The following is a 15,769-nucleotide window of genomic DNA, read 5'->3' on the forward strand; positions in this document are numbered from 1 at the left end:
CTAAGTGCAAATGCAATGGAGGGGAAACAAAGGCACACAGCTTATTGTCACTTTAAAGGTTCTGAAGAGAGACCTGGTTTTGACTTTGTTGAGACCCTGTAAATAAGAGGTATGCATGCACTGTCAGAAGTACTGATCTGTTACAACATTTACACAAATAATTTAAATATCACTATTTTGTTTCATGTCTTTATAGTGCTACTTACCCAAATCAAGGGTTTCGGAGCGCTTTACATCACATGTACACTTTATACATTCCGAATAACTCATAATAGTGTATGGAGCTATGTACAAAATGTGTTACATAGGATGTACGTTGTTACAACGCATGCTTTTACTACGCATGCCTTTACAACGCAGGTTTTTCAACGCAAGTCGTTACAACGACTTGCGTTGGGGGTGCTGGATAGTGAATAGTTTAATTTACTATTCCAACTCCAGTCCCCGTGGATAGTAGGGAAGGTGTTGGATAGTAAATTAAACTATTACCTATCCTAGAGCGCCCTCCAACGCAATTCGTTGTAATGACTTGCGTTGAAAAACCTGCATTGTAAAGGCACTGCGTGGTAAAAGTTGCGTCGTAAAGGATGTTTCCCGTTACATAGGACAGTGAGGGTTACGATGTTTAGGGGTCACAGGGCCTTCATGTTTACAATTTATGAACTGCAAGTAACAAAAGGATCTCTGTGTTAAAAGCAGTAGCCCACTTTCCTATCTACATAAAAGAAAGACACGTCAACTGCATGTTACATGACGTGCTTTGCAGGGGACGCATTAACCCGCTATGCTATATTGATTTGAAACTGTGATTAGACAAAACACAGATCTCTGCTGCATATGCATTAACCACCAGAGTTATTTTACAAATTGTATTATTCCCTGAGATTTACAGGGCACTCAGAACTCTCAGCAGCAGGTGCCTTAACCCCGTAAGATATTTTTATATGTTGACTTTGCATTTGCAACCAATTAAACAGAACAGAATTATTGCCATGTATTTTGTTATGTCAATTAGTTTGTGGCAGGGTTAAAAAAAATAATGTATAGATTGAGGACCAAATTTTGCATCTGGGTTGTCTCTTTTTTAGCACAACCCCGATGCCAAATGTAATTTGTGAAATCTGGTAATGTGCTCAAATGTACTCCTTATAGACCTAAACGTGTGAGGTTTTAAGACCTGATGTCACTTATTGTGATGTCACTCCATTTGAGGTTATGGGTTGTAATGCCACTTCCTGTATTGCCACTGCTGATGTCATGCGCAGTGATGTCACACGCCATGATGTCAGTTGCATACTGTCAAATTGGTCAGTTCCCTGGCTTCTTTTTGCAGGACTTGTACCCTGAACAGGAGCAGCAGAGACCGGACAGGGCCAAAGTATGAGACCTCTTTCTCTTCACACAGTAGTTCTGTATTTATTTTCAACCACCTGTTACCTGCTGAACTTAAAGTCTGGCTAAATGTGCCTCACCCTAACCAGGACCCCCACTTTTTGTCTTTTGGGGGAGCTCAAAATCTTAATCACCCAACCCGATTTACTTGGTTGATACTGTTTGAGAATAATACAGAACTTCGCGATTATTTTCGTCACTGATTTTATAGTGTATGTATATATCATGCCTTTTGGTGACAATTTCTTCTGTGAGTCTTACATGCTCGCTGTTACTGCATTTCCCCGTGTGGAGAATTGTCTTCCAACCTACACATGGATCTGGCCCTAGGCTCCACATTATTAATCTTAAACTATCAAATAAACACTGTTAAAATGTACAATTTGGGAATGTTAATAACGAATCATTCCATAAAAATCTGGGAAGCTTGTGTCATTATTTTTTTTAATACTCCCTCTTATTCAGGAAAACTTTGTCTCCACTGTTGTACTAGGAAAAGTGCCGATAGAGGGGATAATATTGGACTTAAGAGGACCCTTGTGACTCGGTGCCACTGCACCTGCTGCCCCAGCACCGGTGCACGGTGGCTGCAGCCCTTTTAAGTCCCGGCTGGTGTTGCTCAGTGCGTGCAGGGCCCTTGACACTCACCAGATTCCCCTCGTGTCCCAGCTCATTCCACAGGGGCTGCACTTTGACGCGGGACCTGTAAATATTGTCTTTCCAGGCGCCCTCTGCTCCCCCCAGGGGCGGGCTGGAGGGCTCTCACTGGCGGAGTGGCGCTGCCGGGCCCCTGTAGTGCATGTGTTGAATTCAACACATCGAAGGCACCTTCCCCCCGCCGAGCCCGGACCCCAGAGCTGCCCGAGCCCGGGGGTGACGAGCAGCCGCGCGCCATGGAGGCCAGCCCGGCCGCCGGGAGCCTCTTCCTGGGGGCCCTGCGCCGCTTCTCGGTCTCGGGGTCGGCCTGGGCCTCGAGGGAGGGCCTCGGCCTGCCGCCGCTCGAGGGTGCGGGGGAAGAGGGCCCGGGCCGCGCGGGCAGCAGCGACCTCTCCGAGACCGTCTTTAACTTCCTGGCCCGCCTTCTCTCCCCAGACCCCCGGCTGTACCAGGAGCTCCGCGAGCGAGGCCTCAGCTCCAACACCCAGGAGTCCGACGACGACCTGCTGGACGACAGCCCGGTGCGGGCGGAGCGGCCGGAGCCCGACGACAGCATCGTGGTGAAGAACTACCGGCCGGCGCAGCAGATCTGGAGCCAGCTCCCGCAGGTAGGACGAGGGGCAAGGGGGGCGAGGGGGATGCAGGACTTATGATGGGGCTGCGTGACTTATGATGCTCGCTGTGTGTTTTTATGATGATCTTTTTATGAACCGAAGCTTGCATGCCCACAGAGTGCAAAGCACCGGTGCACTTTAGGAAAGTGCAGCGCTGCACCTGCTCTACACACACACACACTTCTGGAAGTTCTGTGCAAGCACTTGGCGTTCATGTTACAGAAGTTCAAGTGTCCCTGGGACGCCAAATCCGCATGTTGTAATAGATGGCTTGCAGGCTCTGCTAGTTTCTCTTGCGAAGGGTCCGCAGACGAGTTTAAGGCCAGCACAGAGCCGCCTCCACGCCACAAGGCCTTTGTGAGAGTCTGAATCTTCCTCCCCCAACGCTGGCCCGGGGTGCGGGCATTGTAGTCGCGCTGTGCCTCGCTGCCTCTGAATGGGGCCCTCAGGGCCTCGATGAGGGTGGGTGCATACTTCCAGGGACTCGACCCCGAAGGAATGGAGGGGGGTCTTTCAGAAAAACTCGGGCAGTTGGTTTACACTTTACATGCTACTAGACTCTGTTTCACTGATGTGCACCTGTTGTATGCTCTTAACTCCGAGAGAACACGATCTTCCGTTTGTCTTGTAGCGCTACTCATCCCAGTGTAGGGCGTCAGAGCGCTATACATCACATACACACATGATACATTGACAATAGATCAAACAAGTATGCCAATTAATGTGCAGGATATTACACAAAACAATGAGGGTTTCAAGGTGAAGGAGTCACATATCGACTTTACTAGGGTCTATGTTAACAGTGCATCGGTGGTAGAAAGTAAAGTCAGGATTTAAAACTTCACACCGGGCTTGAGGTTGTCTGAACTCATAAGACTTTATTACTACCAAAAGAAACCCTTTTTGAACAGCCTTACAATAACAGATTGAGAAAAAATAATAAGGTTCAAACCCATGCCTTTTAGTTTGCTTGTAGGCCATTGATGCCAGTTCATAGCTCACTGTGTTGTAGCAGAAGGATTGTAATTTATGAACTGCATGTAATAAAAGCATCTATTTCAAAAGTCAGTAAGACATATACCTATCTACATAAAATAAACAACTGTCATCTGCTTGTCACTCGATGTGCTTCTCAGGAGACACATTAACCCTCACATCTACTTTAGGAGTCAAAACTGTGACTAGAAAAACACAGACCTCACTACCAAGTGCATTTACCACCAGTCATGTTACCGTCATTAATATCCCCTGAGATTTACTAGGCACACAAAGCTCTTAGCAGTAAGTGCATTAGCCTTATATAATATTTTAAAATGTAACCGTTGGAACCAACTAAGCCATGGCAGATTTACTTTCACGTTTCTCCTTGTTGCCAATTTCTAAAAAAATCAATAAATATATGTTTGCTGCCTTCTTGACGCCATCCCCTTTTTCTTGCCACACATTGACCCCCAATGTTTGGGTACCCAGTGTCAAGTGTTTTCAGTTCAAACACTTGTAGGGAAATGAAGCTAGGGTGAGTGAGCCATGTTGAAAGCATTACATGTGAGCGGATATTGATAGTTATTATAGATTGAGTTGCAAGGTGTGTCACATTGTATCGTGTACCATTATGTAGAAGCCAACCCATGCGCTAAGCCATGTGTGCTCATCCACATCTACCAATGAAGAGATACTGCAGAATCCTGTTCGCCCTAGAAGGCCGCTTCAGTAGAGGGGCAGGCAGCTTCTTATTTGAATCTGGTTGATGTGGAGTGTAAACAAGGGGTTTGCAGGACATTACAAATTGTCAGTGCGTGACTATTCAGTAGTGTGATATTTGCGGGTCACTGGTACCAAAAGCCACCACAGAGCTCTGTTTTATTAAAGGGCTTTTGACGGGTGGATTACGTACTGTTGATTTTGATCATTAGAAAAGCGCACACACGGTTTTGTCTTTCGTTCTCGGATTACCAGCGCTCTTACCATCCTACTCATTTGTACAAGTTTTTATCCATTCCGGGAGCATGGAAAGCCCAGTAGGCCCCACTAGAGTTTTAAAGTTAGTCTTTGAAGGCTGCGGACATATTCCCGCAGCAAACTCATTAATTTACTGAAGTATGCTAGCGCCTGGACACCTTCTCTGAGGTAGCTGTGCGCATAAAGTGGCCATTGATTGACTGATTGAAGTATAGTACCAGCCAAGCGTTTTACCTCTTTCTAGTTTGTGGTCACTGAATTCCGTTTGTTCCACTGAAGAAGACGGAAGTGTACATAAAAATGCTCTGCAGATTCCTGCGCTTTCAGTTTGCCCTTTCTTGGACCGGTTGGTGTTTTGTTGACCCTGTTGGTGTCATCCGATCTGTTTACTTTGTGGCTGCGCCCATGTGCTGTGGAGTGAGGCTAATAACCCGAGTAACCGGGACAGTCGGGGAGTTGGCCTTTACAAATAAACACGCGCGGCCGGCTGTGTGTGATTGCAGGCGAGGCCGCCTCTCGCTGGTGCGTCGTGCGCAAAGGTCCAGCAGTTTTATGACCCCGTTTCTATTGGACACCTGCCTGCTCGTGCAGTATTTCCCGGGCAAGGGGGTGGAATGCGAGATTTGTAACCTCCCAACATGGCGCCTGGATACTTAACCTGTGTAACGTCCCCTGCCCGTTGCTATTGAGGGGAGGGGTGGAACGCAGGATTTGTGACCTCCCAACATGGCGTCTAGATACATAACCTGTGCAACACCCCCCCCCCCCGTCCCTTGCTATTGGGCTTGTGGGGTGGAGCTGGGGGAGTTGGCTAGTACAGACACTAGCGTGCAATTACAGTAGTCCTTAACCCCTTTGCTGCGGCGGCTATTCCGCTGCAGCGCTAAGGGGGCGGGGTGACGGCGCCGTGGCGGTCCCGTGCTCGTGACGGAACCGCTCCGTCACGGCACACGGGTGAGCTGTGCTTGTGACGGAACGGTTCCGTCACGACCCGCCCGCTCAATAGAACACGCCGCGCAGGCGCAAAATCAGCGCCGCGCAGGCGCGGCGGCGGGGCCGTGACGGAACCGTTCCGTCACCAGCACAGCCCACCCGAGGCTCGTGACGGAACGGTTCCGTCACGAGCATGAGAGGGGTTAAGAAGCATTATGTGATTGTATACAAGACAGATGCATGTAGGGATAGTAGTCTTTTTGAAAGCTACTCCTAAGTCAGGGCAGAACTTACCCTGGGTGCCATTGTACGAGAGGCAGAATGGCATAACATTGCAGCAAGCTAAATGTAGACCTCGACCCGGAAGTCACATGCGACCAGTTGATTACTCACGTATAGGTCCATATGTAGATTGATTGGAACTAAAAAGCGTGTCAGGCCTCGCCGGGGGTAGAAAGTGCTCTACAACGTCAAATCATTACAATAAAAGCTTGAGCAGCTAACCGTAGCATAGGCCCTGATAGGGTACCAGTCAGTTCAGTTCAAAAAACTTTATTTGAATTGAATTTACAATTCATGAAAGTATACAAATAAAATCAAAGTTAAAATTCCATCTTATTCGCTCAAAATTAAACATTACTAAAAACAATTTTTTTAAATTATTAAAAAGAAGTTAAAAAGAGATATAAGACAGTGCAATCAGGTGAAATACATGTTAATTAATTATAATTAATTGGCTATTGCTATCCCATAATTATAGTCCTTCTCACTTTTAAGATTGTATTCAAGTAGAGGCTCACTGTACTAATGGTAAGGCAATCGTCTAAGGACCTTAGTTTATTATAGGCATCTCTAGCTTTTCTTAAGCCCCAGACTAACAAGAGAGGTTTTAAAATGTGTCGCCTAGGGTGGCTATATAAAGTACAGAAAAGAGTGCAATGTATGTTTGATTGATATGATTTATCATCACAAGGACAGCGTCTTTTTTCTCTCGCCCAGTCTTTACAATTCGGAAATGACACAAGTCTATAAAAAGTTTCAGGCGAAAGTATGTCAGGAGTCTGCGATGCTGCAGGGGTTGATCTAATACAAGATACAGCTGAATGCCCCTTTGGGATGTCACCTCATCGTGGCTCATGACAGATTTTTTAGACCTTTCGCCCTTCCATCTTTGCAATTCCAAATGTTCTAGGAGAGTCTTTTTTAGCGTGGATCGCGAGAGCTGTTCCAGTGAGGCCGGGTCGGTAAAATATTCAGGATGACCAATCTCACTAACAAAGTTCTTGATGTAACTAAACCATTTAATATTTTTTGCCCCATCACAGCTTAAACAGTCCTCTATAATGGTTCTATTCAGTTCTGTGGCAGTATTGGTCCAAACATTGTGCCAAAGTAAAACAGGGGCTAGTTTTATAATATCCGTGATGTGAAGGAGGGCAACTTCGGCGTGTAAGGCATATATAGCAGTGTTCTTCGATGTAGCTATTAAAAATCGCAGGAACCTGTTCTCGATTCGCTGTATTGCCTCCACTTGCTGCCAGCCCCAAATGCCCGCCCCATACGTACCAGTGGCCACACATTTAGCTTTAAATATTTGGAGGAGCTCCCTGACTGGTCTATTCCCTATTTTTTTTGCGAATCTCATAAGAGCACCAGATGCTCTAGTAAATGCTAGGGCCCTTGCGTTCACAGCGGGCTTCCACGTGCCTTGCCTGTCAAATTGAACCCCCAAATAACAAAAGATGTCGGCTAACTCCACCCGCCTTTCATCTAAAATAATTGGACATGGTGTTCTTTGTTTATTTGGGCCGCACGACATGGTAAATGTCTTGGAGACATTTACACGTAGTCCCCTGGACTTCATAAAATTTGAGAAGGTCTGTACGGCTTTCTGAAGGCCCACCATTGTCTGCAAGAGGATAGCCGCATCGTCAGCGTACAATAGAATGGGGATGGGTTTGCCTTTGATTACAGGATAATCATAATACTGTTGTCTTAAGCAAGAACCCACCCCATTGATATAGAGGTTAAATAGCAGGGGAGCTAATATGCAACCCTGCCTTACCCCTCTATTAATCTTAAAAAGGTCAGTACATTCCCCCCTCTGGCCGTACCTTACACGTGCACCTGCCCCAGCATAAAGTTCTCTGATGTAAACAATTATTTGGTTGTCCAAGCCAATGTCCCTTAAAGTCTGCCAAAGATTGTCATGCAAGACGCAATCGAATGCAGAGCTGAGGTCCACAAATGTCACATATAGGTTGGTTTTCTTTGCATGTATATATTTGGAGACAATTAGGGAAAGATTTAGCCCCTGCTCAATTGTCCCCCGCCCTCCCCTAAACCCATACTGGAAAGGTGATAACACTTCCTGGTACCTGTCAATTTATCGAAGTACGATCCAGTATTTTGGGTACCATTACAGACCAGGGTGTTTAATGAAGCTTGTAAGTCTTGGCATCTCCTGGACAACTGAGCCAATTCAAGACATATTTCCGTATTCAAGAAAAGCGATGGTGCCAACCCCTAGCTGTTACCGGCTAATACCACTCTTGGATTCATCTTTTAACATTTTGGGAAGCATAGTTTTGAATAGATTCAGGGGTGGTTCAGACCCATGTCAAAGGTTCAGCTGGGTTTTCGTTTATGAATAAGTATTCCAGAGAGCAATATATTCATCTTTTAGCTTCTGTTTGCCAAGTGAGTGAAGATCAAGAAAGTGGGGATTTGTTTCACATTTACGGACTTCTCAGCAATATTCGATGTTGTTAACAGGTTCAAATTATGGGAGAAAGTATATCCTTTTGAGTGGAGTCTGGTCTAGGAAATGTGCTGCAAAGAATACATCATTTTCTTCCCTTGTATATCTGTTGTTGGGAGTAAGCAGAGAAGCTCACTTATGCTATCCGAAGGGTCTGATTTTACAAAAATTATTCCTTATACTTGTAGGGAATGCCAGCCCTCCTTATCCATTGGTCTGTACTGTCATTCACATTTATTCTCCCCACTACAGCATACAGCGTCGGACAGGGAAACCATCCTGAACATCGCGGTCATTACACCGCGATGCAGTTACATGGCGGTCGTTACAACGACCGTGATGTAACCACGCTATGCCATTACAACGCAAGTCTTTACATCGACTTGCGCTAGATGGCATGCTAACATTTCAAATAGTGTAGTTTACTATCCCAACACCTTCCCTACTGTTAAGTGGACTGGATTTGGAATAGTAAATTACACTTTTCTTATGTTAGCACGCCATCTAGTGCAAGTCGATGTAAAGACTTGTGTTGTAATAGCATAGCGTGGTAACTTCGCAGGCGTTGTAACGACCGCGATGTAACGACACACGTTGTACTGACTTGCATTGTTACGTTATACATCCCTCAGGCAGTGGGTCAGCCCACTTTAGCTACTGGCTAACTTCACTGAGATTTATAGCATTCTGCTTTCTCACGAAGAGCACATCCCCACACAATCAGGTTTCTTGTAAAGCACAACTACTCTCCCGTTAGGGTCTCAAGGCACTGAGGGAGGGAGATCTGCGGTTCAGTCGAAGAGCCGGTCTTGGGGTCCTTCCTGAATTGCGACAGTAATGGTGATTGCCTGAAGTGCAGAGGCGGTAAGTTCTAGGTCTTCGCAGCGAAGTAGGAGAAGGATCTTACTCCAGCTGTGGTCTTGCAGATCCGTGGGATGGTGGCCAGGGCCAGTTAGGGGGAGCGGAGATGTCTGGTGGGTGTGTAGAAGGAGAGGCAGTGGTTGAGGTATGCAGGTCTGGCGTTGTTGAGGGCTTTGTAGGTGTGTGAGGAGCTTGAAGGTAATTTCTTTGTTGATCGGGGGCCAGTGGAGGTCTCTCAGGTGACTGGTGATGTGGCTGTGGCGATGGATATTCAGGATGAGTCTGGAAGAGGCATTCTGTATGTTCTGCAGTTTCTTAAGGAGTTTTTGAGTAGTGCCAGCTTAGAGTGCATTGCTGTAGCCGAGTCTAGGGCTGACGAGTGCATGGGTGACTGATTTCCTGGACTCAGTTGGGATCCACTTGAATAATCTTCTGAAGCCGTCGCCGCATGTAGAAGCAGGAGCACACAAAGTAGTTCCTTCAGTGCCAGCGACTACAATTACAATGTGCATTTTTTGAGAACAACAAATTGATTGTTCTGGTTTTAGCTAGTATTTTTAGGTGTAGCCTGCTAGACAGAGCAAGCTGTCTAGTTGCGAAAGATCTATTGTGAATTTACAGTGGGCTTAGAGCCAGCACATTGTTTACCAGTGATTGGCTTTGTCACTCTCATTAGCTGGCGTGTTGCTCCTTTACCCCCTTGCGGTCCTCAAAACACATATTTGTATTTATTTTTACTTTTCTTGGAGGGTGCTGCAGCTGCCATTTGCTTCCGGGCTGCTCCACCTTCCAGGATTTTTATGCACCTCTGTTGCTACCTCCCCTCCATCCACTTGTTATGTTATATATTTTGTAAAGCGCTCTCATGGGCATCTTGGCGCTAGCTATTCGAAACCAGTGTGAGGCATAACAGGTCTTGTCTGTTGCTTTACTCCCAACCTCCCACTTGCCACTCTGTTGCTCCCTCATGGTCAGTTGAATATTTTTTTAATTACATTTTAGGGGAGTCCATAAATCAATCAATACATTTATAAAGTGCGCTACTCACCCGTGAGGGTCCCAAGGTGCTGGAGGGAGGGGGGGTGCTGCTACTGCTCGAAGAGCCAGGTCTTGAGGTGTTTCCTGAAGGTGAGCTGGTCCTGGGTCAGTCGTAGGTGGGTGGGTAGGGAGTTCCACGTCTTGACAGCCAGGTAAGAGAAAGATCTTCCTCCGGAGGTGGTTCTGCGAATCCGTGGTACGAGGGCGAGGCTGGAGGATCGGAGCTGGCGGGTCGGAGTGTGGAACGTGAGGCGGTTGTTGAGGTATTCGGGGCCTGTGTTGTGGAGCACTTTGTGTGCGTGGGTGAGGAGCCGGCAGGGCCGGTCCTAGGAATTGTGGGGCCCTGGGCGAAATGGAAGATGCGAGGCCCCTCTAATTTGCATGTGACATCACAAGAAGTGACATCATAGAAAACCGACATCCAGTGGCGCAGGAGGGTTGCCCCACTGATTTTAAGAAGTATCACTTAATTCAAAATAAAATTATAATAGCTAAGTTATTATTTCATTTTCATTATTGCTGCAGCTGTAGAATTTGTCTTGTCTCACTATACAGAAGATTTGTACTCTTTAGTCTAATGCCAACTTTCTCATGCCTTAGACATTACAAATGATATAGCTGGTGTTTAGGCCTTAGACTAGGCATGAGGAAGATTCAAGGCCGGCGACGCCGGCGTCACGTCACCACCAGGGCACGCACCACCACCACCAACCAAGCTAGGTGGTGGGGTGTGCGTGCAGGCATCTTTGCGTGCGTGCACAGACAGTGTTGTTCCCTGTATTGTGCAGGAGGTGCTGACTTAAAAGTAGCAGCAGGCTCTGCTCAAAGATGCGATGCAGAGACCCTAGGTGAAGTAAGAGAGAAGAGGGGGCCCAGGGGGCAGTGATGCCTAATGAATAATGGCTGAATGAATACAGAGCTCTTAGAAGTCTACTCTCGCACTTTCTTTGCAGCCAGCAGACACCACAGAAATGCCGATTGTAGGCACACCCGGGTCTCCCGGCCACGTGCAACAGAGTGTGGAGAACGAGGCCTGGTAACTGCAAAATAAACACACTCGATATTATTGAACGGAAGAATGCATTCATGTAGAAATAAATCTGAACCTTTGATACCAGAGCTGAAGCAGCCGGCCCTCTCTACCTTCAGCTCCAGCCATCGTTCATAAAGACTGGACTAGCCTGCCCTAGGGGCCTTGCATTCTATGCCCCTATCTTTAATACCAGAGCTGGACACGCCTCCTAGCACCTCGGATCACTGTTCTCCGGTCCCACTGCCTTCATAACCAGAACATTGACTTCTCCCAGGCCTCCTTCCCTGCCTTAGTTAGTTACTGCCTGCGGGCCTGCGGCCCGGCCCCTGCGCGAGTGCTGTGCTCACTGCACTGGCAGCGCTTTCCCCCCTCATCATTTATTTATTCCCGCAACTGCGGGGCCCTCCTAAGCGCGAGGCCCTGGGCAGCTGCCCATACCGCCCATGGCTAGTACCGGCCCCGGGAGCCGTAAGGTAATCCTTTTGCTGACGGGCAGCCAGTGCAGGTCTTTCAGGTGGGTAGATATGTGGCTGTGGCGTGGGATGTCCAGGATGAGTCGTGCGGATGCATTCTGTATGCGCTGGAGCCTTTTCTGAAGTTTGGCTGTGGTTCCTGCGTAGAGGGCGTTCCCGTAGTCCAGTCGGCTGGTGACGAGGGCCTGGGTGAACGTCTTTCTGGTTTCAGTAGGGATCCATCGGAAGATCTTTCGGAGCATGCGCAGGGTGTTGAAGCATGAGGATGAGATGGCGTTGACTTGCTTGGTCATCGTGAGGGATGCTGGTATTTGTTGTGGGCCGCTGGTCTATCCAAAAAACACTTTCACATATTATTTATTAATCTGATTGATGTCAGCCACCTCAGATCATTTAATTAAAAAAAATAGAGCCGTCATTTGTAAGCGTGCACATATATCTTCACGCTTACGTGCACTTACAGGATGATGCTGCCGGCAGCAATGGCTACATCATTGCATTAAAAAAAAAATTAAGGCATACTTTTCTTAATCTTACTTTTGATTTTATTTATAGTATCCTCTTTTTTAAGCATTTTTATTAGGTTTCCAATGGAATGTATTGCACTGCCTTGCCATTCCCTCTGCTTGTTTATCTATCTCCCTATGCTTTGTGGATTCCCCGTGGTGCATCCCTGACTCAGAGGAGGACATCCCTGGGGCTACCTTTGCCTCCTGGGAGGACCTGGGCTTGTGTACAATGGGTGATCTCTTCCAAGAGGGATCCCCTTCACATCATTCATGGAGGTATATAGACTCAACAGTGGGCACTTTTTTGTAAGCACACATGCAACTGATGTTTGCTCTTCTGGCACTATGGGCGATCCCAAACACTGAGCCACCTGAACAATTTGTCATGCAAGCTCACTACACTATGGGTTATGTCAGGATCTTGATCAGCATCCGAGTCAGGGATGCAACAAAAGGGTATCCACAAAGCATACGGAGATAGATAAACAAGCAGCGGGAATGGCAGCACAGTAAAATACGAAGTGGGCAGTTAGTGGTGCTGAGCAAGAACAGTCTTTGAAGCTCTCTAAAGGGGATTGGAATCTCCTCGAATAGTCAATGAGTGGGAGACCTATTGTAACCGAGCTGCTAGATAGGAAAGTTTGGATTCTCGTGCTCCTTGGTCTCCCCTGCTGGGTGGAATTTTCAGTTTGGCCAGGGAGACTCAGGGCCTGCCTGAACCCCAGACTAGTTCTCCCAGCAACTTGTTCCGTGATTTACTAAAAATTCTAGGCCACAGAAGAGGGATATCTCAGAAATAATAAAGTAGCCGAGGCAATATAGTCATCTTCACTAGAGCGATTCTGCCAATGGCAGAGATGGGGTGTGATTTCCAAAATCCCCCCCCCATGCACACAGAGCTGCAGCCATTCTATGAAGATTGATTTCTGATTGCTGCAACTGTGGTGTGTGATGATAAGATACAAAAACTATGTCGATGACGATACAAAACCTCCACCACTGCCAATGTCCACTGCATGCTGGTGAGTTATTGTGAGATAGCGGGAACAGAGTGCACTTAGCCCTATTTAACACTCACGACTGGCACTGCTTTAAATTCTATAAGGAGTTGAGATATCCGGGAGAGATCAGTGCATATGTCTCTAACGTATACGAGCAAGCAATCGGCGTAAAGTTAGGCCGCATGTGTGGCATTGGAAATGGGTCCCCTTGTCCCGAGCCATGGCATACATTACCATAACCAGTGGATCCATGGCAAAGGTGAACAGCAAGGTGGAAGCGAGAACCCCTGCGACATGCTCCTATGGAACAGAACTATTTAATAAATTAGCATGCCAATCTAGGCTGTTGCAGTAGACCGTTGTACAACAGGTTGATCCAAGAGTTTTAAAAAGCGCAAACTCGACTCAGATGTATCGGAGCACTTTACATGAGCCACAATTGCGTTACAGACTAACGCATTAATTTTGTTAGGCAGTGGGTGATTACCTGATTTGCCCAGAATCACAGGATGTTGAGCGCCCTACCTAGACTCTAACTCCTCCCCAGCTTTGAGGTCAACCGCTCTAGCCATTAGGCCAGGGCTTGTTGCACTGGGTGAATTTGTTCAGCTCTGCAAATTGATAGGGCCACTGTAGGGAGCCAAACGCCTTCTCCATGTCCAGAACTAAATAAGCAGAGTAGGGCCACAGACAGGAACCACCTCCATAATGCAGGATAACCACGTTATTTTGAGGAAGTTCAATATACCTGGTATGACACTATTAAGTTCACCCTGAATCATTTCTGAAAGGCAAGCAAATACCTGGCCCACGAGGATTTTGCAAAGTATTCTATAGTCTGAAATGAGTATTAGCGGGTGTCTATAGGAAGAGACTTTCAAAGGGTCCATTCCCTGCTTGGGAAGCGATACAATCAGTGGCTCTCGTAAGGATTGTTGTAGAGTTTGGTTAGTCTAGAGGCAAAGGGTTTGAAGTAAGTGCTATAAAACTCAAATGGCAGGCCGTCACAACATGGAATCTTTCTAGTTGTAAAATTCCTTATCGCTCCTTGGACTTCCTCGTCAGAGGTGGACAATTCCTTGGCATCAATTCAATGTAATAGGAACTTAGGCACAAGTATATGGTCTAGAAACATGATCGCTAGAGATGGGGGGGGGGTGACGTGATTGGGCTGTAAAAGGGTCTTGTAATAATCATTGAAAGAGGTATGGATTTTGCATTTCTTATAGACGCCTGTGGCTGAACATATAGCAGTAAGGGAGGTGAGCAAATTCTCCTGCTGCGTGGGACGAGCTATGTCTGTGCCAAACTTGTCAGTCTCAGAATGAGTTTTGGCAGTGTGTGCGTGGAAGTAGAGGTAGCAAAGCGTTTCAATAAGAGTGGTATATGTCTCCCAAGCGGCCTGGAGGGTTTATTTAGCATCAACCCCAGCAAGTGCATTGACCTCAAACTGTCTCAATGAAGCCTCCAGTTCTCTCAATTCGCCATTCAACATCCTGCGGCTCCCTGCTTTACTGTGTGTACAAAAGCTGCGGATTACCACTGTGAATGCTTCCCATTTCAGTAATGCAGTGAGTGTGGACTGTCTGCTGTCTACATGGTGAATATGCTGGAAAAACTGGACAGTGCAACCTTTGCCTACAGCCACTGTCCTCAAAAAGTGTGGCATTAGGGTCCTCCCTGCCCTCTGGTAGCCCTGCAATCCGGATATTGTTTGAGCAGGCTGTGGAGTCTTCTACCATACCCTAGAAGGAGCTGGTTGTGTTTGTTCTTCCAGCTGCTTGCTGAGGTCTTATGTGCAGGGTGATGGTCCTTTAATAGCAATTCGTTGTCTGTGCCTCTTCCTGCAATTTTGCACTGATTTTTACGGTTTTGGTTAATGTCAATGGCCACAAATTCAGTTTTAGTTTCCAAAGCATTACTGCTACCTCTATAGCACCCAGGATTTTTGGGAGTTTAGCCAATGAGGAAGAGGGCTCAGGGAGGGGAGGCCAATCCAATAAGTTTGACATTTTTAGCTGGGTAGTGTCGGCATTTTTTTCTGGGCTTGTTGGCTTCCCCATGGGACCGTTATGAGATGTTTGTGCTACAACTCGCTGCTAGGGCAAGCAATAAGCAGGAGGGGAAGGAGCGCAGGCCATGGGACACACCCAGGTGTTGTAACGGCCTGGGTAGTAAGAGGAAGAGCGGACCTATAGTGTCACAACAAGAAGCCAGACACATTGTCCAGTGAATCCAGGCTGCAGATGAGTGTGGAGCAGGGGTCACCAACGTTTCTGTAATAAGAGCTCCTTATGTTCGATAAAAGTTATTAAGAGCTACTAATATTATTAGTGTTGTAATAGTGACCACATCAGACAAGATTACATCAGCGGCGACCATATTCAAGATTTCTACCAGTGATCAGGCTTGTTTTCCAGCAGAAATGAAAAATGGCTTTGTCAATACAGAATACCTTGACATGGTTAATACATAACAGGCACAGTGGAAATGCCTCTAGCAGCAGGGTTGTAACATTTGTAAAAGAAAAAAAGAAAA

General features: G+C 46.8%; 1 protein-coding gene across 1 annotated transcript in view; it reads left to right on the forward strand.

Annotated features, from left to right (window-relative positions):
- Positions 1–15,769, forward strand: part of LOC144754552 (rho guanine nucleotide exchange factor 16-like) — a 306,705-nt gene that overhangs the window by 130,151 nt on the left and 160,785 nt on the right. The window contains exon 4 of the mRNA XM_078642485.1: positions 2,485–2,657. Within this exon, the coding sequence (XP_078498611.1) occupies positions 2,485–2,657 (173 nt within the window). The remainder of the gene's footprint in view (positions 1–2,484; positions 2,658–15,769) is intronic.

This window comes from Lissotriton helveticus, chromosome 5_1 (assembly GCF_964261635.1).
Source record: "Lissotriton helveticus chromosome 5_1, aLisHel1.1, whole genome shotgun sequence".
Classification (NCBI taxonomy): Eukaryota; Metazoa; Chordata; class Amphibia; order Caudata; family Salamandridae; genus Lissotriton; species Lissotriton helveticus.